Source organism: Cynocephalus volans, chromosome 14 (genome assembly GCF_027409185.1).
Source record: "Cynocephalus volans isolate mCynVol1 chromosome 14, mCynVol1.pri, whole genome shotgun sequence".
NCBI lineage: Eukaryota > Metazoa > Chordata > Mammalia > Dermoptera > Cynocephalidae > Cynocephalus > Cynocephalus volans.
In genome coordinates this window covers 25,362,083-25,387,873 of record NC_084473.1, presented here as the reverse complement: position 1 = coordinate 25,387,873, position 25,791 = coordinate 25,362,083, and the positions used below count along the sequence as shown (strand labels likewise).

Genomic DNA, 25,791 nt, shown 5'->3' with positions numbered 1-25,791 from the left:
TGAGAAAGAAGAACAAAGTTGGAGGCCTCATATTCCTTGATTTCAAAACATACTACAACACAGCAACAATTAAGATTAGGTTGGTACTGACATACTGGTAGATAGCTAGATCAAAGGAACAGAACAGAGAGCCCAGAGATAAATCCTGAATATATGGCCAAATGATTTTTGACAAGACTACACACAGGGCAAGGACAATCTCTTCAACAAATGGTATTGGGAAAACTGGATATTCATACACAAAAGAATAATGTTAGACTCTTACCTTATACCATATACAAAAATTAACTCAAAATGATTAAAACCTAAATGTAAGACCTAAGACTATTCAACTCCTAGAAGAAAACAAAGGGGAAACATTTTGGGAAATTGGATTCGGCAATGCTTTCTTGGATATGACACCAAAAGCACAGGCAACAAAATAAAAAATAGACAAATGAGACTCCACCAAACTCAAAAGCTTTTACACATCAAGAGAAACAATCAACAGAGTAGAAAGACAACATATGGAAGGGGAGAACATAGTTGGAAATCATGTATCTGATAAGGGATTATTATCTAAAATGTATAAGGAAGTTCTACAACTCAACAACAAAAAAACAAATAACCCAACTTAAAAACAGACAAAGGATTTGTATAGACATTGCTCCAAAGAAGACATACAAATGACCAATAAGTACACAAAAAAGATGCGCAACACCTCTAAACATTAGGGAAATGCAAATCAAAACCACAGTGAGATGTCCCCTCACACCCACAAATATGGCCACTATCAAGAGAACAGGATCTAATCAGCGCTGGCAAGGAGGTGGAGAAGTTAGAACCTTTGCGTACTGTTGGTGGGAACGCAAACTGGTGCAGCCACTGTGGAAAACAGCATAGAGTTTCCTAAAAAAGTTAAATAAAGGATTACCAGATGATCCAGCAATCCCCCTTTTAGGTATATATCCAGAGGAATTCAAAGTAGGATCTCAAAGAGACGTGTGTACACCTATGTTCATAGCAGCATTATTCACAATAGCCAAGAGGTGAAAGCAACCCAGATGTCCATCCACAGAAGAATGGACAAAGAAAATGTGGTATATACATACGGTGGACATTATGCAGCCTTAAAAAAGAAGGAACTCTTGTCACATGCAACAACATGACTGAACCTCAAGGACATTTTATGCTAAGTGAAATAAGCCAGTCATCAAAGGACAAATACATGATTCCACTTGTATGAAACTACTATCTACAACAGTCAAAATCAAAAAACCAGAAAGGAGAAAGGTGGTTTGCCAAGGGCTGGGAGAAGGGGGGAGAAGGAATTAGTATCTAATGGGTATAGAGTTTCAGTGTTGCAAGATTAAAAAATTCTAGAGCTCTGTTGCACACTCATCTGAATATACTTAACACTACTAAACTGTACACTTAAAAATGGTTAAGATGGTAAATTTCATGTTATGTGTTTATTACTGTAATAAAAAAATTAAGAAAAAAAGTTTATCACTTGAGCTGTGCAGCATTCTAAGTAAAGAAGTAAGGCCTCCCCATTTTTCCACTCAGAAAAAGCAAACCAATAACCCAGTTAAATGCCCCCGCCAGACCCCACGTGGCTGGGATGGGGTGGCCGGGGCCTCTTGCCTGCTGTAACTCGCTGATAAGCTTGTTTTTGTCTTCTATCAGCCCAGCACAGTGCAGCTGCTGAGTGTTGAGCACGTCCCACAGGTCCTGGGGAATACTCTTCTGTTTGCCCTCCTCCCACTTTGCAGTGATTTCATCAAATTTGTCCTGGCTGGTCTTAACCTCATTCTCCAGTTTCTCAATTCTGCAAACACAAACATGCCAGCCGTGTCAGCCCAGCTCCAGATGCCACCTTCCAATAGAGCAGGCAGGTTCTCTAGAGTCTATAAAATGGGGCTCAGGCACTGGCACTGCCCTCAGAAACACCATCCAAAACCAAAACAAACTCTGAGAAATCTTCTTTTAGTTTAAATACTGGACTGTGGTAACTTAGACCAAATAAACAAAGTGACACATAACAAAAACAGATCAACATTAAGGCTATACATATATATGTATATACATACACATACACACATATATGACAAGAGTCAATTGGTCACATACTTCTGAGTTAGATAGTGACAACCATAAACACTTGGTCACTAGAGTCACATAGCTTGTGTTCAAGTCCTGACTTTGCTACTGACTCTCAAGCTTAGACAAGCTGCTTAATCTCTGCAAGCCTCATTTTTCTCATCTGTAAAATGGAAAGGATCAAAGTATCTACCTTCATATGTCTCTTGTCAGCATTAAATAAGATGATACGCAGCACAGGTACCCAGCATGATAGTCACTTAACAGATGGTATTTAAATTATTAATTTTTATTAGCAACATGACCTCAAGTGTCTGGCCATTCCTCTCCCAAGTTACTAATAAATGACCAGTGGAATGTACAAATAGAGAAACTCCACCATTAGTAATGGAAAATAGGGATGACCTTTCCAGAAATTCCAAAGAAACTCTGTGATAGAGTATGCTGAGGATTGGACTGGATGGAAGGAAGGCATAAGAGCCAAGATGAGAGGTCCCTTCTGCAAAACATGGTTAGAACATATGCCAGAGACCCTCTCCTAATTTTAACAGACTAATTTTATGAGATTGTCTTTAAACAAGAGCACAAACCCCCGTAAGGACAAGAGTCACAACTTAACATCTTGTGATCCCGTCTCTCTTTCCCTTTTCCATCCTCTGCCCCACCTTCCAAGCTAGGGCACTTAGCACATATTACAATTTAATTGACCTTTTTATTTCAAGCAATGAGAATTCCAGGTCATCTTTCCAAAACTCACATTTATCTTATAACTCTGCCACTTAAGACCTTCAATTTCTCTTCAGTGGCTGTAAGATAAAGTCTAGCTCACTAGCATGGCATTCAGGGCCTTTCACGAGCTGACCCTGCTGGGGACCAGCCAATTCAGTTTCTGGCACAGACCATAAGAGGCAGTGGGAAATTTCAAAACTAAAGTCACCGATTATATATTGGTAGACCTGGTAAAGTTGCTTATGGGGGAACTACTTGTGCTGAACAAGTACAGATGTTAAAATCATACTGTGTGTATATATGGTGAGATGAACTAAAATGGTCAAGTGTTTCCTCTTCTAATTGAACTATATTTAAGGAATCAGTTGAAGAACAATCCAAAGTAGAAGTTAAAATGAGTACCATTGTTCCTGCTCTCAGTTCACTTCTGTGTGCAGAACTAAGCAGCTTATGCCCCCCTGTTGGGCAGCCTGACACCTGGGGAGATGGGTGTGCAAAGCAATCTGCTTTCTGAGGCCTGGAGCCAAGGGTTTGGCACGGGTTCCTGTTATCCCTCTGACGCTGTATCCTTCTAGGTATGGAGTCTATAATATTCTTTGATACACTGCTTAACACTGAGATGTTTGTGGGTCTGGTCACTCTGATCAATTTAAACGCAGGACTGCCCGTTGACCTTCTCGGCCTCATCTCTTGGCTTACACACACACACACACACCCCTCACACATCTTTCATCACCATGCCATGCCCAAGCTTGTCACGTGATCTCATGCCTCTGCTCAAACGTTCCTTCTGCTTAAAGTGCTTCCTCCCCAATTCCTCAAACTCCTATTCATCCCTTATGGACCAACTCAAATGTCACCTCACCTGGGAAATTTTCTCTAATCTCTCCAAAGAGAATTAAAGGCTTCCTCATGTGTGTTTCCACAACTCTTTACACATACCTTTATTTTAACACACACTATGGACGCGTGTTTCCATGTCTATCTTGACTAGACTGTGAACAACATCAAAAGCAGAGGCCACGTTCCACTCCTTTTGTGTCCACACAGTTTGCCACATATCAGCAAGGTAATGCTTGAGGAAGGGAGGAGGAAGGGAGGGACTGAGGACTGATCACAGGCAGGAAGGGGATTCTACTAGACTAAATTGAGCAAAGCCACTTTCCAACAATTTAGGGACTACAGGGGTGATTACTTTCACGTCCACCAGGCTGCAGAACAGAGGGCTCCTTACCTCTGACGCTTTATCTCCTCTTCTTCAACTCTCCTGTGGATCTCTCTGATATCTGTAGCCACTTGGATATTTGTCACAAATTCCGTGCCACAGAGCAGCAGTTTAGCCAATTTCTGAAAACAGAGATACGAATTTATAAAGTTAGAAAGCTCTGTGAAGAATTTATAAAATTAGAAACATTTTGCATAACTGTCTAAAGCTCTTCTCGCCATTCAAGCAGGAATCAATAGCTATTCTAAGATTTTTAAGACTAGCATTTATTCAGCTACGCATTTCTGTCAGGACATTTTGTGATGGAATGTTATAGATTACAATTTAATAGCATTCTGCAACTCTCAGTGTAACTTAAGTAAGTGCTTTGGAACTTATAAACTCTCCAACTTTCAAATCATTTTGGAACTAAGAACCTATAAATACCTCCGTACCAAGGAGTCACTGAAATGACCAAAGATTCCATTTCATCTCCCTACTCTATGGAAATTTTGAAATGTAGTTTCAATGAATGCAGAACAGAGCCTTAACTCAGATATCCAGGGCACTTCAGATTTTTTTTTAAATGCCAACAGCATTACCACTTGTAGCAAACGGTCTCGCGTGTATAAGGAAATAATGACTTTCCTGCAGTTTAAAGCAACTTTCTATTTTCTGTTCAGACAATGCGAACATCAGAAATTTCTGAACCAAGAATTTAAGACTCAAAGTAAAATTAAAAATCAAAATGTTACACTCACCCACAGATCAACAGACACACACACCCCTAACATTTATGAGATCCTGGGGAAGAGTTTAAACAGAGGTTCACATACCATATGTCTAAATGTTTAAAAATTACAATACAATACCATATAAAAACTGTTAAAGCATACTCTATCCTCATACCTGGGATACCTTTGTAACAATTTACAAGTCCCAGTTTGAATTCAGACCTTTGAGTTCCACTCAGAGCTGGGTGGCTAAGGCAGAGGCAGCTTCTGGCCCTCAGCCTGCAGCCCATCCCCCGCTCTGTCCTGCAGGCATGTGGATTTCCCAAACTGCACATCCAAGCTCTATCTACACTCCTTAGCCATCCATCAGGCCTAGGGGTTGCACAATACTGGCCTTTTCTGCCCTGAGCAGGACAGACCTTGGAAAGAGGACCATGCAGGCCTTGAAGGTGGGCACACAACCATTTGGGCAGGGAATTTTGGGTTTCATGATACTCAGTGATCTAAAAGAGGAATTTGAGCACAGGATGGGCTTGGGGCAAGTCCCCCTGAAGGGGTGCATCCAGAGGAGGGCCAGAGCAGGTCACAGGCCCCCATTATCACCACTTCTATTCAATGGGCTGGAGGACCTATCTAATGCAATAAGGCAAGAAGAAGAAATAAAAGGTATAAAAATTGAACAGGAAGAAATAAAACTGTCATTATTTTCAGATGATATAATTATATATGTAAAAAACAAGAACCCAAAAGAAACTACAGGTAACTATTAGAATGAACAAGTGAATTTGGCAAGGTCACTGAATACCAGGTCAATATATTAAAAACCAACTATACTTTTATATATCAACAGTGAATGATTATAACCTCAACAAACTGCATGAAACATTGCTGAGCAAAATTTAAAAATACCTAAATAAATGGAAGGATATTTTATGCTCATAGATTATAAATTAAATTCAATCTCAATTAAAATCCCAGCAGGTTTTTTTGGTAGGAATTGACAAGCTGACTCTAAAATTTACATGGAAATGCAAAGGGTCAAGAATAGCCAACAATCTAGAAGAAGAACAAATTTGGAGGGCTTACCTTACCAGATATCAAGACCTGTCACAAAGCTGTGGGAATTAAAACAGTGTGGACTTGGTATAAGGACCAACAAATACACCAATGGAACAGAACAGAAAAGCTAGAAACAAACTCACACATACAAGGGGTCTTCAAAAAGTTCACGGAAAGATTAATATTATCTTTTAATTCCATTTTCCACAAACTTTTTGAAGTAACCTTGTGTATAATCACCTGATTCACAACAAAGGTACCCTGCAATGCAGTGGGAAAAGAATGATCTTTTTGATAAATGATGCTGGGTCAATTAAAAATCTATATAGAAAACAATAAACCTTGAGCCCTACCCTTCCACCATACACAAAAATCAATTCCAAGTAGATAATAGACTGAAATGTAAATGGTAAAATAGTAAATGGTACAATGACAAAACTTACAGAAAATAAAGCTCAAAGAAAATATAGAATTATCTTCACAAACTTGGAGTAGACAAAGATTAAACAGGACACAAAAGGAATTTCCATTTAAAAACTGATTGATACAGTCAGTGCAGGGCCAAAAGCAGGGCCCAGCCTGCCCAGGTCTTAGGTCAGAACTGGTCATCAGTACCTTGAACTTGAGGAAGGTAGCATTTTTTTGTACACATTTCTCCTCAATGCCAATACTCTTCGCTACTTAAGTCCTAAGTGAAAGGAACCTTGAAAAGCTGCTCATGTAAACAATATTACCTCTTCAGCTTTACACTCAATTAAAGAGAGCTCAGGATGAACTGTGTATCAGTATTTTCAAGACTCTAGGGCTGGCTACTTAGCTCACTCAGTAGAGTGCAGTGTTGATAACACCAAGGTCAAGGGTTTGGATCCCCCTACAGGCCAGCCACCAAGAAAAACAAACAAACAAACAAACAAAAAACTCCAATATCCTTTTATCCTGCCCAGAAATGCTCAGAGATGACTGACTTTCAAATGAAGAAACCTAAGTACAAACAGTGCAATGAATCATCTACTCTACGGTAGCAAGAGATCTGAAACAGGAACCCACATCAATCCAACATTCTTTCTACTTCAGTAAAGTATCTTTTCCCTGACACAGTACAAGTTATTCAATCCTCTCTATATATCTGTATGCTCTAAACTGATATTTCAGTAACCTGAATATTTTTTCTCCCAGAAAGTACACTTATTTCTGCCAGAAGTAATCTCTCTCTTTTCCGCTTTTAAAAATCCCACCTATTTTTCTAAGACTTAGCTGAAATTCCACTTTCTCCATATAACCTTCCCTGACCAGGCAGCTTGGTGAGCTCTTTTCCACATCTTAATTCACATAGTATCACCGTCAACGTATTTCATTTAGCATTAATTAAATGCAGCATTTCGCCAGTTCTGGTTTGCTGCTTTGAACTGCTCTTTATCCCTCCTGTACCTCTGTTGCAAGTCCTTTATTAAATATCCCAGGAGCCTTCTCGTTGCCAGGGGAGAGCAATAACGAATCTCCTTTTTCATATGCATTGAGTACCAGCTATGCACTACTCTACAGCTACAGAAAGAGACTCTCACTCTCATAGAGCTAACCTAACAGTTTCATCGGGGACACTGCATGCACACACATTTGAAAAAAACATACAGGGCAGAAACTATTTAAAATGAAACAGATGGTACAGACGAGAAGTATTCAATGCATGGATTAAAGGAGCATTCACTGGGCTGAGGAAGAACGCAAGGAGGAGCTGGGACTTGAGATGGTCTTAAAGGATGGGAAGGGAGTCTGAGGAGAGGAGACAAGAGGAAAAAGGGGGAGGAGAGGAGGAAAGAAGAGGCGGATGGGGGAGGGGGGCATATTCCAGATGACCAAAGGCCCAGTGCAGGGATGAACACCCATTGGAGGTGAGAGAGTGGGTCAGCCTAGCCAAAGTGAACGGCCCAGATTAGGTAACGATGCGAGGTAAGATTGCAAAATTAAGATGGGAATAGATCACCAGCGGCCTTGAAAATCCAGCTAAAACATCTGGACTTTATCCTATGAATAGCGAATAATCATTAAAAGTGCATGAACAGAAAAGAGACAGAATAAATATAAGAAACTAGAATATGAAAGGTCATGCCCAGCGAGCTGTCAAATGGGAAAGATTCCAATTCAGCTCCACCTAGACACAGCAACATGGAATGCATGATTCCTTCCAGTCTAAGTGTGAAAGCCAGGATATCACACCCAGCTCTAGCCTTCCAGGACAAACAGGACCCATTTGCTAACCAGTTCATACCAATCTGCTTTCTTCTTTCTGTTTGTGGCTCTTGCTTTGATCTTCCTCACTCTCCTTCTTCCCATCTAAATATTCTCCAAGTGCTTCCCTGTGATGAAAAAAAGCAGAAAAATTAAAGTTATTTCTAGCACTTAAACTCTATATTTAAAATTTCTATAGTACTTACACCACATACAAAAATACATTCCATGTGGATAAAAATCTAAATACTGAAAAAAAAAACCCCACAATCATAAAAACACTAGAAGTAAATACAGGAGAATGTTTGTATTAATCTTAGGGTAGAGAGCCCATCTCTGAATAAGACCAAAGTCAGACAAAGAAAAAGAAAGATCAAAATCTTTACTTTCTGAAATTTAAAAATTTTATCCTTGAAAGTCAAGGGATAAACTGGTAAAAGGTATTGGGCAAAATTTTACTAATTATAAAATAGGCGTATATATGCATAGGAAATTTTCTGGAAGGATATACGACAAACAGTTAATAGTATTTATTTAAGGAAAGGGAATTAAATTACTGAGGACTTCTATTTTCTACATTTTTTTTTGTATTGTATGAATTTTACAAATAGTGCACGTGTGTGTGTGTGTGTGTGTTTAATCAGAAAACAAGACTAGAGAGGAAAGATAAGGTTCCAGATTATGGACTTCTTCGGAGGAAGATGCAGGGATGACCCCAGCAACTCCCACACCACTTATTTACATCACGGAAGCCCCATGCTCTTCTCTGCACTCAGTGGCCATGAGGGCTACCAGTAACTCCATTAGGAAAAACAAAATCATCATCTCATGACTTCCGCATACATCATGAAACAAGCAGATCTTTGATTTCATTCTTTCCTGACTTTTTCTAACACTGACTTTCATCTCCACTCCCTTCGTTCAAAGTCCGGCACAACCCCACACAGTTACACCATTTTTGAGATACAGAGTTACCATCTCCCATTCCCAATCTAACCAAAACCCTTTTTTTCTTGTCATTTCATTCACTTCCCTATTCTTACTGAACCTGCTCTTTGTTTTCTTACTAAGAAAACGAATTGTTCCATTTTACTCAGGTCTTCCGACAGTCAAGATAATAGTGTTCTCATCACCACCCAAAATGCACTAATTCCCTTGACTTTCTACTTTAACCATCAATTAATTACCAGCTTTATCTAGATAATACCTTCCAACTACTTCCTGGAGCAAAGATCACTGCTTCAGAAAGAAAAAGAATCATGCAGAAAAAAAACTAAAAAAAAAAAAAAAATCTATGCAGCCCAGATCTGCTACAAATTCTTATTAACTAAAATCCCATTGCTGCCTTTTATTCATCATTCTTGAGTTTCTAGCACTGTATTGTCCAATATGGTAGCCACTAACCACATGTGCTACTAAGTACTGGAAATGTGGCCAGTCCAAATTGAAATGTGCCATGAGTGTAAAATACACACTAGATGGATTTTGAAGACTTTGAACAAAAAAATGCAATGTAGCTCATTAACATGATTTATACTGATTGCATATTGAAATGATAATATTGGGTTAAATAAAATAAATTATTAAATTTAATTTTACCTGTTGCTTTTCTTCCTTTTTTAAATTTAAAATTACATATGTGGTTCACATTATATTTCTATTGTTTGGCGTTGACCTAGCATAGTCCCCAAAGGAGCTGTCTCAGACTTCTCTCTCTCAGATTTGAGCTCCTTAGGGGTTGAGTCTTCTTTTGAAAAGCTGCTTTGTCACCATGGCCACAAATGTGGTCTAACTGAGAGCTGCCATCTTCTTGAATACCCCACTTTTTGACCAATCAAAGTCCATTCTTAAGATTTGAAAAATGGGAACTTGATTGTTTGCTTGGGTTTAGAGTTCTAGGTTGAAAGTAATTTCTCAGGCTAGCCGATTAGCTCAGTTGATTAGAACACAGTATTATAAAACTAAGGTCAAGGGTTGGGATCCCCATACTGGCCAGCTGCCAAAAAAAGAAAGCAATTTTCCATTAGAGTTTCCTTGCAGAATTGCTATTTGAGAAACCTGAAGTCATTCTGTCTCTTACCCCTTTCTTTGTATGTAAACAGGTTTTGGTTTGGGGTCCCCCGCCCCACTCTGAAAGCTTGTAGGCCCTTCTCTTTGTTCTCAATGTCCTGAACTATCCCCATCATTTGCCTTGGGGTGGGTCTATATTGATCCATTGGGCTGATCATTTTCAATCAGGTGGTCCCCTTCAATCAGGAAACTCATGATCCTCAGTCTGAGAAATGTTATTGAATTCTTTCAGTAATAATGTCCCCCACTCTGTTTACTTTGTCCTTTCCTTCTGGATCTAGAAAGGAGATTCTAGATCTCCTTGACTAGTCCTCTAATTTTTTAAAAATCTTTTTTTCTATCAGTTACTATCTTTTTTCTTTTTGCTCTATTTCTAGGCAATTTCATCTCCTTTATTTCCCAATCCTTCTATTGTTTTCCATTTCTATCATATTTTTAATTTCCATAGTCTTTTTTTCTCTCTGAACACTCCTTACAATAGCATTCTATCCTTGTTTCATGGTTGCCATGGCATCTCTTTTTTCTCTGAGGAACTTAATGATAATCTTGTTGTACTATTGTTTTTTCTTCTTGTACAGTCTCAATTTTCTCTCAGTTGCTTTTTTCTGTTTATTTTGGTATCTGCCTTTCATGTTAAAGACTTTCCTCAGATGTCTAGAAATCCTTGGCTACCTTCTCATGATAAGATAAAAAAGCTGATGAGAAAAACCAAATAAAATTAAAACACTAGTAATAAAAAACAGCATTTTACATGCTGCAGTGGATTGAAGATGGACTTTGGACTTTCCAGCCTCAGAAACTGTAAGCGATAAATTTCATTTTCTTTTTTTTTTCCCACGGCTGGCCAATATGGGGATCTGAACCCGTGACCTTGGTGTTATAAGGCTACACTTTACCAACTGAGCTAACTGGCCAGCCACAATTTCATTTTCTTTATAAATCACCCAGTTCCATGTACTGTGTTATAAGCAACATAAATGGATTCAGACACATGCCAAAAAAAAAAAAAAAAAGAAAGAAAAAAAATCGAGCTATAATGATGCAACAACTCTTATGAGGTACTTTTTGAAGCTGTTTTCACTTACATGATGTAATTTTTAAATTGTGAGTTCCATTATTCTCGTTGTTGCTGAATGTGTCTATTGCTGTCATTTATTTCGAAATGTTCTCCAAATTCTTGCACATCTTGTCTGTGATATACCAGATACCTAAAGCTACGAGTACAATAGTGTCTTCCATTACAATTTGGGAAAAGGAACTAATACTACCAATTTTACATGTACTATCTTCACAGTAACTGCCTAGCTGTTGCTGAAGAAAGATCTCACTTAAAAAAAAAAAAAAAAAAAAAAAACAACCTTGGGCCAAGCCCGTGGCGCACTCGGGAGAGTGCGGCGCTGGGGGCGCTGGGAGCGCAGCCACGCTCCCGCCGCGGGTTCGGATCCTATATAGGAATGGCCGGTGCACTCACTGGCTGAGTGCCGGTCACGAAAAAAAAAAGACAGAAAAAAAAAAACCTACCTAAAGGGTGGTTTATTTTAGTTATATGTACATAAATACCTGATTATACAGAACCTAAGAATTTAGAGAAAATAAGGACAATTTAGTATAATTTCAATCTAAGTTCCTAGTCATTTGGAATCTTATTAAACAGTAGCAGGATAAAGCAGAAAAATGAATTTTAATAGTGTGACAAATTAAAAGCTTGAACATAAAAGAAAGGCTGATGGGAGCTGCGGGCAAGGGTATTCCTTAACAACTGGGAACTCCAGTGTGGGATGATCTACTTGGGCTGTTTTGTGGGCAAAGCCAGATGTCAGTGTCTTTAAGTCCTTTTGGGGGGCTGGTGAGATTCTGCAGAACTTCTCCAATCACCTGAAGGTCGAACTACCAGCATTCCAGGCACAGTGGGGGGTGGGGAAGCCTGTAAGTTCTCAGCATCCAGTGTACCTATGTTCCCTAAATCCCCTTGTTTATAGTACAGTATCCTTGCCTCATCTCTGTCCAGAATCCCCCAAACAATCAACCCTCCATTTTTCTTTCTTCAAATCTACAGTCTTCTTTGAAAAGTGGGAGAAAAGTTACTGGCACCTAACTATTAATTTTCCAACCAATTTTCTTTATTTTAGTTCCCTCTCTTCACCTCCACTTCCAGATGAACCTGATGCCAGCAATTTCCCAGTCTTTGGGGGATATACTGCAGATTAAATCAAGGGAGTTCTCAGCTTTCTTCCCTACCAACTTATCTTTCCATATTCTTGAACCCGCTAAACCATTTGCCATCTATCCTTAGGCTTCCCAGCTTCCAAAACGTGGCTGTTGAGTCCTCCTGTCCTTGACTTCGGATTTATGTCTTTTTTACTTAATCCCTTTAAATGTCATTTTAATGGAGTTTTGATAGAGATCCAAGGCAGATGTATATATTCCATCTGCTATCTTTACCCAGAAGTGACATCTCCCAGGAATTCGAAACTTCAACTGAGACATCAGAGATTGGGAGTTTCAGGAGCTTTACCACATTCTTCCTATTCTATATCTTTATATGGCATTTGATTCTGTTAACAGCTTTCTCCTTAAAACTACACCTCAATGACATAACAAGGCCCAGGCAGCTAGAGCATCAGGCATCATAAGCAATCAAGAGGTGCAGTGCTATAGATAATTTTTAAAGTATACAACTGACTAAAATCCTCTTGGCTTTTTATTATCACCATGTACCAGCAATTCAAAACAATGTCAGTGATAAAATACTCCTTTCTGAAAAATCTTTTGTTAAACTAAGTTCTAAACAATTGCAGTTACTATTGATTTTTAATAATATATATGTAAGCTTCAATACAGCACATTTTAATCTCTTATCTTCTAATTAACAAGGAAGTTAATTCAGGGAACTCCCAGTTTTACAGTTGCCTCCGGGCACACAGAGACTCAGCTGCATGCATTTGTTTTGACAGAACATATGAAATGGTCAGAACTGTCCCAGCTTAGGCACAGAGCATGTCCCCAATCGATGAGTTACTACATATTCTGCAAAATAGAGATTTGACATAAACAACAGCACAATTATTGTAAAGGTGAAGAAACAACCTGAGTTACTTCAATTCTGTCATTCTATATGCAATTCATTCTTTAAACTTTACAAATTCATTCTCTTGGAAACATTTCTTCATATGATTTTTTTTCCCTTCACCAAAAACGCATTAATGTAATTAAAAAGCATTAATCCATTACTTGTTTCTTGTTCTGTCCTACAAATTTTATTTTCATTTCAAAAAATGTTACTGGCATGGTTATATAAACAAAGTTCAATAAAAGAAAATGTTAACTGCACTTTTTTTCAGGCTATTATTATTGTCTGTGTTTTGGTTTTTTTGTTTTTTGTTTTTTTCTTTTTGGCAGCTGGCTGGTACAGGGATCTGAACCCTTGACCTTGGTGTTACCAATACTGTGCTTTAACCAAGTGAGCTAACCGGCCAGCCCTATTGCCTGTGCTTCAAAACTCATCTGCTCCAGGTGTTAAGTTGTTAGGGACACCTCTGCACCTCACCTATTTGTTTTCCCACCAGCCTCAACTGGCCATTCGGTCCCAGTTTCCTTCGTCAGCATTTCCTCTTTGATCAACTCCTAAATGCTGGGCTTTCTTAAGGCTTGGTTATGAGCTCTCTTCTCTTTTTTTACCCCTTTCCCAGTATAATTTCATTCATTCCCATGACTTTAAATACAATCATGATGCTGCTGACTCTGCACTGATATCTCTAATACAGAATTCTCTTCTGAGTTTAAAACCCATATCCAACTGCCTAATAGATATCTCAACTTTAATTTCTTACAAAATCCAACTTTGCTTGATATGTTCAAAACCAAACCCGTGATTTCCAACTCCCGCCTCACTACCCCTACCATCGTCATTACCATCTCAGTAAAAGGCACTGCCACTTACTCAGCTGTTCAAGCCATTCTTGTTTCTTCCCTGTCTTTTACCCAAAGAGTCAATCAGTAAATCCAGTCGATGCCAACTCCAAAATGTGTCTTGAGTACATCTGCTTCTCTCCAAACCCACTGCCACTAATTATTCCAGACCAACCTCTTCTCTTGCCAGGACCAAAGCAACTGTCTCCTAACTGGTCTCCTAATGTTTACTTCTGACTCCTCCAGACCATTCCTCAAAGAGCAACCAGAGAGATGTTAAGATGCAAGTCAGATCAAGTCACTCCCCAGGCTAAGCCGCTCAATATTTTCTCATTGAACTTGAAATTCATTCCGAACACCTTCCACGTGGTCTGACCCCATCCGTCTTCTCAGCCACACTTCTGGTCACTCTCTACATTGCTCACTGCATTCTAGCAAGACAGGGCTTCTCTCAACTTACAGAACTAGAGGCTTCCTTCTACCTCCAGTCCTCTGCATATACTGTGCCATTCTCGGAATGATCTGTCTCCATCTCTTCTTCGTTTTCACTTTTAATTCGGAAAAGTTTACACATACAAAAAAAGAGTGAGAATAATGTAGCAAGCCCTCGTCCTCCAGTTTCAACAGTTCTCAGTATATAGCCAAGTTGTCTCATCTTATCCTTCCTCCCAATTTGGGGAATGTGGAGAGGAGCCAGAATGTATTAAAACATATCCAAGATATCCTACGGTTTCACCATAAAAACTTCAATAGGCATCTCTAAAAGATATAGCCTGTATTTAAAACCTAACCACCATAGGCAACAAATGTCTTAATACAATCTAATGCTCAGTCCAACTCTTTGCATAGATGGCTCTTTCTCATTCTTCAGTTTCACCTTAAATGTCACCTCTCCAAAGAGGCCACATCTATTATTCTCCATTTTTGCTCATTGCTTGTTTCCTTTATAACCCTTATCAAAATTTGTAGTTATCTGTTTACTTGTATTGTTGAGCTTTATTTTTTCCTGTCTCCCTCATTAGAATATAAGCTTCCTGAGGACAGAGTCTGTATTTGTCTTGTTTGTCACTGAATCCCCAGCACAACTGCCACAACAGAGTGACAGCCAAGAGCTTAACCCACAGAGAGTTTTGAAGATGGTTAACAAAATATAGCACTATTTGGGGCAAAACAGAAGGGCAGCCAACAGGAGCACAGCTCACATTTGTCAGCCAAAGAAAGCAGCAATGGATAAATCAGCTGAGTGTGGTTGCTGCATAAAAAGTCATGCTCCCTTGTCCAATTCCTGAACCTATTGACTAAAGAGGTGGCAGGGTCCTCAGGACAAAGGACCTGGAATACAATGGTAAAGATATACTGTAATGATTCCTCCAGTCCTTCCCCAAGGGGGCCTATGGTTATCTACTCAGGGGACTGTACAATGAGGAAAGAAGAATACCCAGACATTTTTAGGACTATTAGAACAGGATCCTGGGCCAGCCCCGTGGCTCACTCGGGCGAGTGTGGCGTGAGGCTGCAGGTTCAGATCCTATATAGGGATGGCCGGTGCGCTCACTGGCTGAGCGTGGTGTGGACACCACCGTGCCAAGGGTTGCGATCCCCTTACCAGTCAAAAAAAAAAGAGAGAACAGGATCCAGGTTACCATTGATACTCAGAGACTCAAAACACCATCATGCCCTCGCCCCATTAGAGTGAGAGTATACAGGGGCCAAAGTCCTGCTTACAGAAGGTCTACTAGAGGGTCCGTAGACTCAGCCAGCAGTCATTTCTTTGATCACCAAAAGTAGAATTGGAATTGACATACTTAGAAGTTTGAGAAACTCCACATTACGTCCTTAGCCTTGGGGTAAGACTAATCACAGTGGGAAGGCCAAATGGACACCTCTGAAACTGCACCAGAGTACATAAAAATAATTATCGCAGCCTAGCGGGGAGGGGAGGGATTACTGTCACCTTAAGGACCTCAAGGGTGGAGAAGTGGTGTTTCCTATCAAATCTCCGTTTAATTCACGGGTCTGGCACCTGCAGAACCTGGATGGATTCTAGAAAATGATTGTCAATTACCTCAAGCTCAACCAAGTAGCAGTCCTGATCACAGCTGCCATGCAAGTGTAGTGTCTGCTAGAGCAGATTAGTGTGGTCTCAGGTAAGGGAATGTGGCCACTGATTGAGCCGAATGTATTCTTTTCTACTTCAATCAGGAAAAAGCATCAGGAAGTTCACATTTACATGGAACAGACAATAATGTATACTCAAACTCACAGGGCTAAGTTAATTCTCCTGATCTCTGTCATAATATATTCTGAATACATGAGGGACATCTGGATATCCCATAGAACAGCACAATGATCCATTACCTCAGGGTTGACAAACTATGGCCTGTGGACCAAATCCAGCCCACCACCTGTTTTTGTATGGCTCCCAGGCAAAGAATAATTTTTACTATTTTAAATGGCTAAAAAAAATTAGAATGAATAGGCAAAGCACAGAGGATATTTAGGGCAGTGAAAATATTCTGTATGATACAATAACAGTAGATACATATCACTATAAATTTTGTCCTAACCCATAGAATGTACACCACCAAGAGCGAACCCTAAGGTAAACTATGGACTGGGTGATGATATGCCAACATAGGCTCACCGATTATAACAAATGTATCCTCTGGTGTGGGATGTTGATAGCGGCTGTGCATGTATGGGGGCAGGAGGTATATGAGAACTCTGTTTTCTGCTCAATTTTGCTGTTACCCAAATACTGCTTTAAAAAATAAAGTATATTAATTTTTTAAAGAAATCAAAAAACACTTTTGTGACACATGAATATTATGAGAAATTCAAATTTCAGTGTCCATAAATAAAGTCTTGTTGGAACAGAGCCACATCCATTTATTTATATATTGCCTATGGCTGCCTTTGGACTACAGTGGCAGAGTTGAGTAGCTGGGACAGAGACCACATGAGCCAAAAGCCTAAAATATTTACTATCTAGCCCTTTACAGAAAAAGTTTGCCAACTCCTGCATTACATCAGTGGCATTATGGTGATCAGGCAGGATGAGCAAGAGATGGCAACACACTGCCAGTCTTGGTAAGACATATGTGCTCCAGCAGGTGGGCAATAAACCCTAGGAAGATTCCAAGGCCTGCCACACTATCAGAGTTTTCAGGGGTCCAATGGTCAGTGGCATGCTAGGCCATCCACCAAATTAAAAAATACAATTTACTGCATCTTGCATCTTCTCCCACAGGGAAGGAATGTCTGTTAGGCCACTTTGGTTCCTAGAGGCAATACATCCCACACTTAGAAATACTGTTCAGACCGATGCAAAAAGATGCCAGCTTTGAGTGGTGCCTGGAGCGGGAAAGGACTCTGCAGCAAGCCCAGACCACAGTGCAAGCAGCCAGGCCACTTGGGCCATATGATCCAGCAGATCCTATGGTTTGGATGTGTCAGTGGTGGAAAAAAATGCCATGCAGAGTTTGGGGCAAGCCCCAGTGGAAGAATCACAGTGCAGGCCCTGGAATTCTGGAGCCAAGGCTATGCCATCTGTAGCAGAGAATCATGCACATTTTAAAAAACAGCTCCTGAGGCCGGCCCATGGCTCACTTGTGGTGCCGATAACACCAAGGCCACAGGTTTGGATCCCGTATAGGGATGGCCGGTTTGCTCACTGAGTGAGCGTGGTGTTGACAGCACCAAGTCAAGGGTTAAGATCTCCTTACCGGTCATCTTAAAAAAAAAAAAAAAGCTACTAGCAAGCTCCTGAGCCCTGGTAGACAGTAAACAATTGAACAAGGGATACCAGGTGACCAAGTATCCAGAACTATAAATCACGGGCTGAGTATATCAGATCCATCAAGTCGCGAAGTAGGGCAGGCCAAGTGGCAACCCACTATAAGATGGAAACGGTAGATCTGAGATCAAGCCAGAGAAGGACCAGAGGGCACAAGTCAGCTGCATGAGAAGGCTGCCCCCACATCACCCTCCATGCCCTCCCTTCCCTGTGGCCTGGGAGGAGCCCTTATGAGCAGGTGAAGGAAGAAGAAATAGCCCAAGTTTAGTTTATGGATTGCTCAGCTTGGTTTGTGAGTTCAGGCTTAAATGGACAGCAACCACACTCAGGGATGGCCTTGAAAGATAGTGGTGAAAAGCCTTCCCAGCGGGCAGAGCTTTAAGTGGCGCGCCTGGTCGTGGACTTTGTGTGGAAGGAAAAGTGACCCACAGAGCCTCAGCCAGCACCATTGTCCAGGGGCTTGAGGGATGCCTGATCCTCAGGCATGGAATTCTACACAATGTACCATCTGACCAGGTGACTCACTTCATAGCCAAAGAGGTGCAGAAGTGGGCCTGTGACTACTGGTCATATCACCATCCGGAATCAGCCAGCCTGACGGTGTGGGAATGGCCTGATGGAGGCAACGCTCTAGAGAATGCAGTGCCATCCTCCAGAATGCAACAATTACACCAAGCCAGAGACTTCAATAGGACTCTGTCCCCATGGAAAAAATACATGGATCTGGAAACCAACATGTAAAAGCTGGAGTGGCCCTACCTATCATCATAACTATGACCCATTGGGGGATTTTGTGCTTCCTGTTTCCACATCTCTGGCACTATATGGTCAGAAGTACTGGTCTCCAAAGGGGTGTACCCTTGCCAGGGCACAAGCAAGGATCCCACTTACAAGTTATGGCTGCCACCCAGGTACTTCGTTGTGTCCAATGACCAGCAGACAAGAAAATAAGTCACCATCCTGGCAGGTCCCCACAGAAGAAGGCAGAAGTGCTGTTACACACGAGGGCACTCAGGAGTTCAGGTGCCTCTTGGTCCTCCCTTAACCCACTGTGACTGTGCATAGACAGGTTTGGCAACTCTGGCCTGAGAAGGGTATGGTGGGCAGGGTCTCAGACCCTTCAGGAATGAGGGTTTCTGTCACACAATCAGGTAAGCCACTGAGACAAGCAGAAGAGACAGCTGAAGTCCACTAAACAAACACTTAAGGAACGAAGGAAGGCTGGGAGGGAAGAAGGAAAGAAAGACCCGAGGGCAGGTCATGGGTCGCCCAGATTCTCCTTGTATTGCCCACAGTGCCGGAGCAGTGGGCTCTCAATAAAGCGCTGAATGTTGACTTTACAACAGTGTGTTGAATGTTTTAATATCCCACACTCTGCTTGAACCTTCTGGAAGAAATGTTTTCTATCTCGTCAAGAAACAAGCTCCGCTCACACGCAGGGCACCCCGATCCCTCACCACAGGGCTCCCCTGCCGGGGCAGCGGCCCCTACAAGTGCCCGCCCAGACCCCGCTCACCGCCTCCGGGCTTCCAGGCGCGCGGCAATGCGGAGGCGCCGGGCCTGGATCCGCTCCTGAGGGTTATCAGAATGTACCGAGGGCCCGAGCATCGGGGTGGTCAAGTGCTCGTCCACATTCTGCTCCAGGACCCCTGGGGACCCCGGTGGATTCATGGAAGCAGCTTCCCGCCTAAAGGCAGCTCCGCCGGGCCTCCAGCACCACCGCCGCCCAGTTGCTAGGAACAAGCCGTTGCCAGGGAAAAGCCGTCTCCTGACCCACAGCCGGGGTGGTTGCGCGCGCAGCGTCCAGGCCCCGCCTATCGCTATGCTGAGCCTTGTAGCGCCGGGTCGCGCTTCGTTCCTCTCTCCTGCAGTTAGCACGTGGATACATACCGTCCTGACCCCCACGAAGGCCGAGTCGTATTAGCGGAGTCTGTGGAATCTCGCCACGATGCTGGAAGACTAAAGAGCTGGACCAAGTTGTGGGTCATGACTTACTGACCGCGATGATTAATTCATGATTCATTCATTCTTCAAATGAATATTCTTCAAAATCATATTCATCAAATATAATTGAGCACCTACTATATGCCACGCTCTGTGTTAGCGCTGATACAGGCGTCGTCCTTTCCTCATGGGAGAGTACAGAATAATAGGGGGCCCTGAGCCTACTGCCTCTTCGGAAAGTATGTACTAAATTATATTGCATCCACCCACTCATCAACCATTCATTTTTGAGCTACTGCTTGGTGCAGTCTACCCCTATCTCCTCTAGAATGTGAAACCACCCTGCCATGTTTATATCCAGCAAGGGATTGTGGACTTCTGTAGCCTTTTCTGTAGGGCTGAAACCTAAAACAATCCCACCATCACCACCTGCAATCGCATACTTATAGAAAGAGGAAAAGGGGAGCAGAGGAAAATAGTGGAGAGGGAGGTGGACGGAGTAAAAGGAATGCAGAAGCACTATTAAAATTCTCAAAGAAGCACAGACTCCAGAAAGGCACTATTTCGTGGGCATCTCTGTGTTTCATTGGCAACAAAAATAGTGTTTTGGTTGAGAATTAAAACCCTTTAAAACCAAACTGGATAACATCTTGCTGGGTCTTGTCCCATTAGCCCATGAGGGACTAAGGAAACTGCTCCAGATGAGTAGTGAGAAAATGTCGGCTAGTCCTAGCCCTGCCCTGCCACCTTGGGCAAGTCACGACTTCGTGAGGACCATTTTCTCAATTATTAAATGGTATTGGCTGCCTACTCAACTCACAGGTAATTGTGAGGCCATGAGGACAAACCCTCTGTAATTTAAGACCTTCCCAAAGGCAAATGGAACAGGTTTTTAAAATCCATTTTTCTAAGTCTGCAAGTGGTAGAGAGATTTAGGAGTGCAAAACCATAGAATAGCCTGAAGAGTCCAACAGCTGCCTGCATCCTTGTCCCATACCTGGCTAGGTAGTGCTGGATGGGGAGGGAGTGGGTTTAACTGCTTCTAGGATCCAGGGCCCTCTCCCAAATCCCTCTCTCCTTTGATTGTAACCTCAAGCATTAAACTATCCCAGGGGCCATGGAATCAGAGGGGAAAGGTATAGCTCTGACCACAAATTCTTCCAGGTTCTGGTTCACATTTCCACCATCCATAAGGAGAGAAACAAGTATATGTGTGTGCATGTCTGTGGCTGGGAGTCAGATACCATAAGAAAGTCAGCAGGAATCAGCTGTTACACAACAGATAGGCGAGAGAGCAAAAGTATCATAAAAATCCATGAAGAATGATCAATGAGATACTTGGCCTGAAAAGCTGTCCCCAGATATCTCTTCAGACATCTTTTATAATAAGGATTCTCACTCCCCATTTTGCTGTTAGGCTGGTGACAGCTTTTATGCCTCATCCCTTCTTCTATGGCATATCTGGGCAAGTTGTTTAAAAAGGAATAAAGCCTGTGTGTTCTCTTCTTTGGTGCCAGCAGATTGCAACCATGTGCGCTGAGTACCCTCATCTCGGCCCCACCCCACAGCCACAACGAAAGCCCCAAGCTGGTCTCCTTTCCCGGCTCTTTCCAGCTAGTTTCTGAACGGCTGGGAGGTCTGTCTTTCTCTCACAGACAGTCTCAATTATGTAATAAAACTTTTTCACAGGTGTGGAAAACAGACACACTCATTCACTGCTTGAAAGTCACCTTTTGGGACAGTTTGACAATATTAAGTTCAAATTAGCATATGCATCGACTAGGCAATTCTACTTAAAAGAATTATCCTGGGGAGATAATGGGTCTAGTTATAGCTCCTAGGAGTTGGAATTAGTCAGCCCTCCCTATACATAGTTTCCACATTCACGGATTCAATCAAAGCTCGAAAATGTGGGTGGGGGGGAAGATGGTTGCATCTGCACTGAGCATATACAGACGTTTTCTGTTGTCATTATTACCCAAACAATAAAGTATGACAACTATTTACATAGTATTCACATTGTATTATTTTAAGTAACCTAGAAATGATTTAAAACATACAGGAAGATGTGTGTAGGTTATATGCAAACACTATACCATTTTACATAAGGGACTTGAGCATCCAAGGATTTTGGTATCTTCAGGGGATCCTAGAACTAATTCCCCACGGATGCCGAGGGACAACTATACATCAGTTTTATTCAACACACAACACAAAGCATCTAGCACAATATCTGATACATAGTAAGTGCTCAACAAGTATTTGTTGAATGAAAGAAATGTGCACAGATGTATCTGTATGCTCACTCGTTATATTAAAAAACTGGATATGACATGAAATCCATCAATAAGGGAACTAATTAAGCATTCATGGGATGAAATGCAATGTAAGAATGAATCTGACCTAGAAAGACATTCAAGATATATTAAATGAGAAAGGGAAGCTGCAGCACAGAGTGTAGAGAATGACTCGTTTTATTTGGAATGTAGACAGTATATACACAAGAAAAAAGCAGGGGGAAGACCACAAAGTAGTCAACATCTCTGGGGGCTGGGTTTATGGGTGACTTTCACATTCTCTATTCTAAAAACAAAAACTGTTTACATAAACTCAAATCACTTTTGATTTAATAAAACATAAAGTTTACATTTTCATTGTTTTTGTTAAAGAGAGGTGACAGGAGATCCTGAGGAGACTGAGGCAGACGAGAGTAGGGCTGTCACACAGATGAGAGGAATCTGGGGAAGGGACTTTGGTGACTAACCAGCATCCAGAGTCTGGTCCTCAATTGGCAAGCAATACCTACTTTGAGAACTGATTTAAACTAATAGGCTCACAAAAGAAAAACATACAGAGAATTAATTTTAGTAAGAAACCAACCACCACACAGGGCAGTGTTTTTTCATGCCTTGGGACCAGCAACATCTCTGTGAGCTGATCAACAAAGAGAATCAAACTATAATGGAGAAAATACCTTGATATGTAGGATTGACCATAATGGGTACAGGGGCCCACAATGGGGATAACTTGCCACAAAGAGCTGACAGGTCATCGTTGGAGTAGGACAATCCCAACCCTGGGCAGGTTTTGAGTGATAAATTCAAGATCTTCTGGCCATATGGGGATCCTTTGCTAGGCTAAGGCTGGCCATCTATCTTCAATTTATAGTCTTTTTCCAGAAAAATAATGCAACATTGATCAGATTTTACCTAAGTCACATTTAATTCCATATCCATAAGTTTACATTAAATCCCCTTTACTGAAGTATGTGGATGTTGGCAAATTCATCAAACATTTAGATGATTTCTTGGTTTATTTCTGTCTCCCAATTTGTGCGAATTTTACTAATTGGATTTTCAGAAGGCAAGTTATTTTTAAAACTGCCTCACCATCATCTGCATGTATTGCCTAGAGAAAGTAAGATGGAGAGAGTAGAAAAGGAGGAGGCAGGGAAGTCAAGAGCTGTGTTAGACAGCTTAGGAAAAAGCTCAAATGGAAAAAAACAGAACTAAGTAATGGTAGAAACCGAGCACTTACCTTAGATCACTCACTGTGCTAAACACCCTATATGTAATATTCTCACTTGGTCCTCAAAATGCTTAATGCATAATTGTGGTACTAGTAATCCCATTTTAGAGATCAGAAAACTTAGCCTTAGAAAAAAATAAGTAACTTGCCCTCAGTCAAAGCTTACAAAGTTGAATAGGACTAAGAAAGAGTCATTGTATTAAAAGTTTGAGGTCTTGAAAAAGCCAGAATGAAAACAAGAAGAACAATGGAAGGAGAAGATACAAAGTTTCCTTTCAGGAAATTTGTGAGCAGAGGAAAAAAGATGAGACCAAAAACAGGAGCAAAGACACTTTGGGGGCGCAGGGTGTTTAGGTTTCGGTAGCCCCAAGCACTGCGTGTCAGGTACTTGCTAGGTGTTTGAGATTTGTAGACAGGTGTTTGAGGGATAACTGCTAGGACAACCAGGAAGTTGGGAGGGCAGGGGATTCAGAGCACCCAGCTGGAGAATTAGCCTGGGTTAAAACACGGAACACTTCCTTCCTCACCTTCTTCAAACTTGTTACTTAAAATTTTTATAAATGTCCATTGCCAAAGCTGAGAAATCAATTCTGATGTAAAAAAGGGAAATAGTCTCCTCAGAGGCAATGTTAGATAAAGGGAGTTATAGTTTATGTACCATACTTTAGGTGTACTAAGTGTGGGTTGATAGGTTTTTGTGGAATTAGTCTGGAAAATTAACACCGTATGTTAATACTCTTTCTACAGAGAAATGTTTTTGAGGAAGAAACCACCACCTTACAAACTGATTTAAGTATGACCCAGTTCTTATGAGGACTGTAAATATATACTGCCCAGCTCTCAGTCCTGGGGTTGTCAAGAGCAGTATACTCTCAATAGCCATTACTGCCACCTCCTTGTGTTCTGCTTTCTGAAACAAGTCACAGGATCATGGAACACCCAGAAGCAAGCAGACTGATCTTTCTAAAAGCAAAAACAAGACAAAACAAAACAAACTTTTTAATGTTTTGCTTTAAAATAATCAATGATTCTCTGAGACAAGTAGCTGGACATTATTTTTCTCCCCATAGCTCCCTCCCCTTTTGCACCTATCAAGGAAAAACAAAGACAATCTGGAAACAATTAAAAGGATTTAAAAATTATTTACTCTTTTACTTTTTATTACAATAAATATTTATCAATAATAGAATTAAACAATTTTAAATTAAAACCTACTGCATTACTTTTGCGTTTCACAGCAGCAGAAATAAACATAAATCCAGTTGAAAGGGCAAGACTTCCAGAATCCAGTGTCAAGAAACAGTCAGATCTCAGTTATCTGGGCTAGCAACTGGGAACAGTAATACAGATAATGCAAAAACAACATTGAAATGCACTGTCGTACTCATATTTGAACATCAAATTATCTGAGACTTTACAACATGCCAGCTAAGTAACTTAAGCAAGTTGTGAAGCTCTGTTTCTACAAGTTAGAGTTCTTCCCCATCAAGCCCCTAGACCTGATTGCTCCTGGAGCCACTCTCTGGCCAGAAATGGGCCCCATCACCATACAGACCCAGAAGCCTCGATCCTGGTGGAAGTAGCCATCTTTCTCAAAAGCTGTCTTTCTGCCTCATACAATCCCTGGCTAAAGGAAAAATAGAAAGTGACATATTAAAAGAGCGTTTCTTAAGGACTGAGATAAACTGGAAGACAGACAGACTGTGGCTCCTGATCAGGAAGAGGCTTCAGAGTTATAGGCCACATGCAGATTAAGTCAACATGAAGAAGCAGTCTAATAAGTAATAAAGGCTTACCATTTTGCTGACAATCAAGAGTAGACTGCATGTATATATGACTATATCATACATACATTTGCAGAGAATATATGTTTACATATTAAATATGTATAAATACAAATAGCACACGTAACCAGATGAAATAAATGCTATATTATTTACGATGAACACAGCAAGTCCTAGACAAATTACTAAAATGTTCAATTAAACTAGTTGAAAAGGAAAAGAAGATTTTATGCTCCTCTTCATCTTCCCTCTAATATATTCTACTTTGTAGCAAATATATTCCAGTTGCTCAAAGGGTGTTGTTTCCAGGTACCTGAGAAGGGATGGGATCATCCTCTTGTTTCAATATACTACAGAAAGCCAACTGCAACAGAACCAAGCTAAACAACTTAATAATTGATTTGGCCATGATTCCTGCCACCTATTGTTAGTCACAGGTCTTGAAACCTAACTCAGAAAAGTATCGATTTCTTTTTCTACAAACTGGCTGCAAATTTAATCTACTATGTTAGTTGGGAGGGGAAGGGGGCAAGGTGGGCAGCAGGGAGTTTACACCTTGGCAGTTATTCATTGCCTTCCCTTTGACCCAGAGGAAATACTACTCAAAAAAAAAAAAAAAAGAAAGAAAGAAAGAAAGAAATTTAGAGTTTAATACTGAATTCTGCTTTCTTGGCACATTTTAAAAATAAGCTCATTACATGTAGTTAGGTCTATCTCCTGAATGGC

The 25,791-nt window shown here is 40.9% G+C and overlaps 1 protein-coding gene across 1 annotated transcript in view; it reads right to left on the bottom strand.

Moving 5' to 3' along the window:
* The window catches only part of DRC1 (dynein regulatory complex subunit 1), a 44,181-nt gene extending 24,701 nt beyond the window's left edge, over positions 1-19,480 (bottom strand). The window contains exons 1-4 of the mRNA XM_063077749.1: positions 19,326-19,480; positions 8,075-8,162; positions 4,046-4,158; positions 1,627-1,810 (exon numbers count right to left, since the gene is read on the bottom strand). Coding sequence (XP_062933819.1) covers positions 1,627-1,810; positions 4,046-4,158; positions 8,075-8,162; positions 19,326-19,480 — 540 coding nt within the window. The remainder of the gene's footprint in view (positions 1-1,626; positions 1,811-4,045; positions 4,159-8,074; positions 8,163-19,325) is intronic.
* Between the last annotated feature and the right edge of the window lie 6,311 nt (positions 19,481-25,791).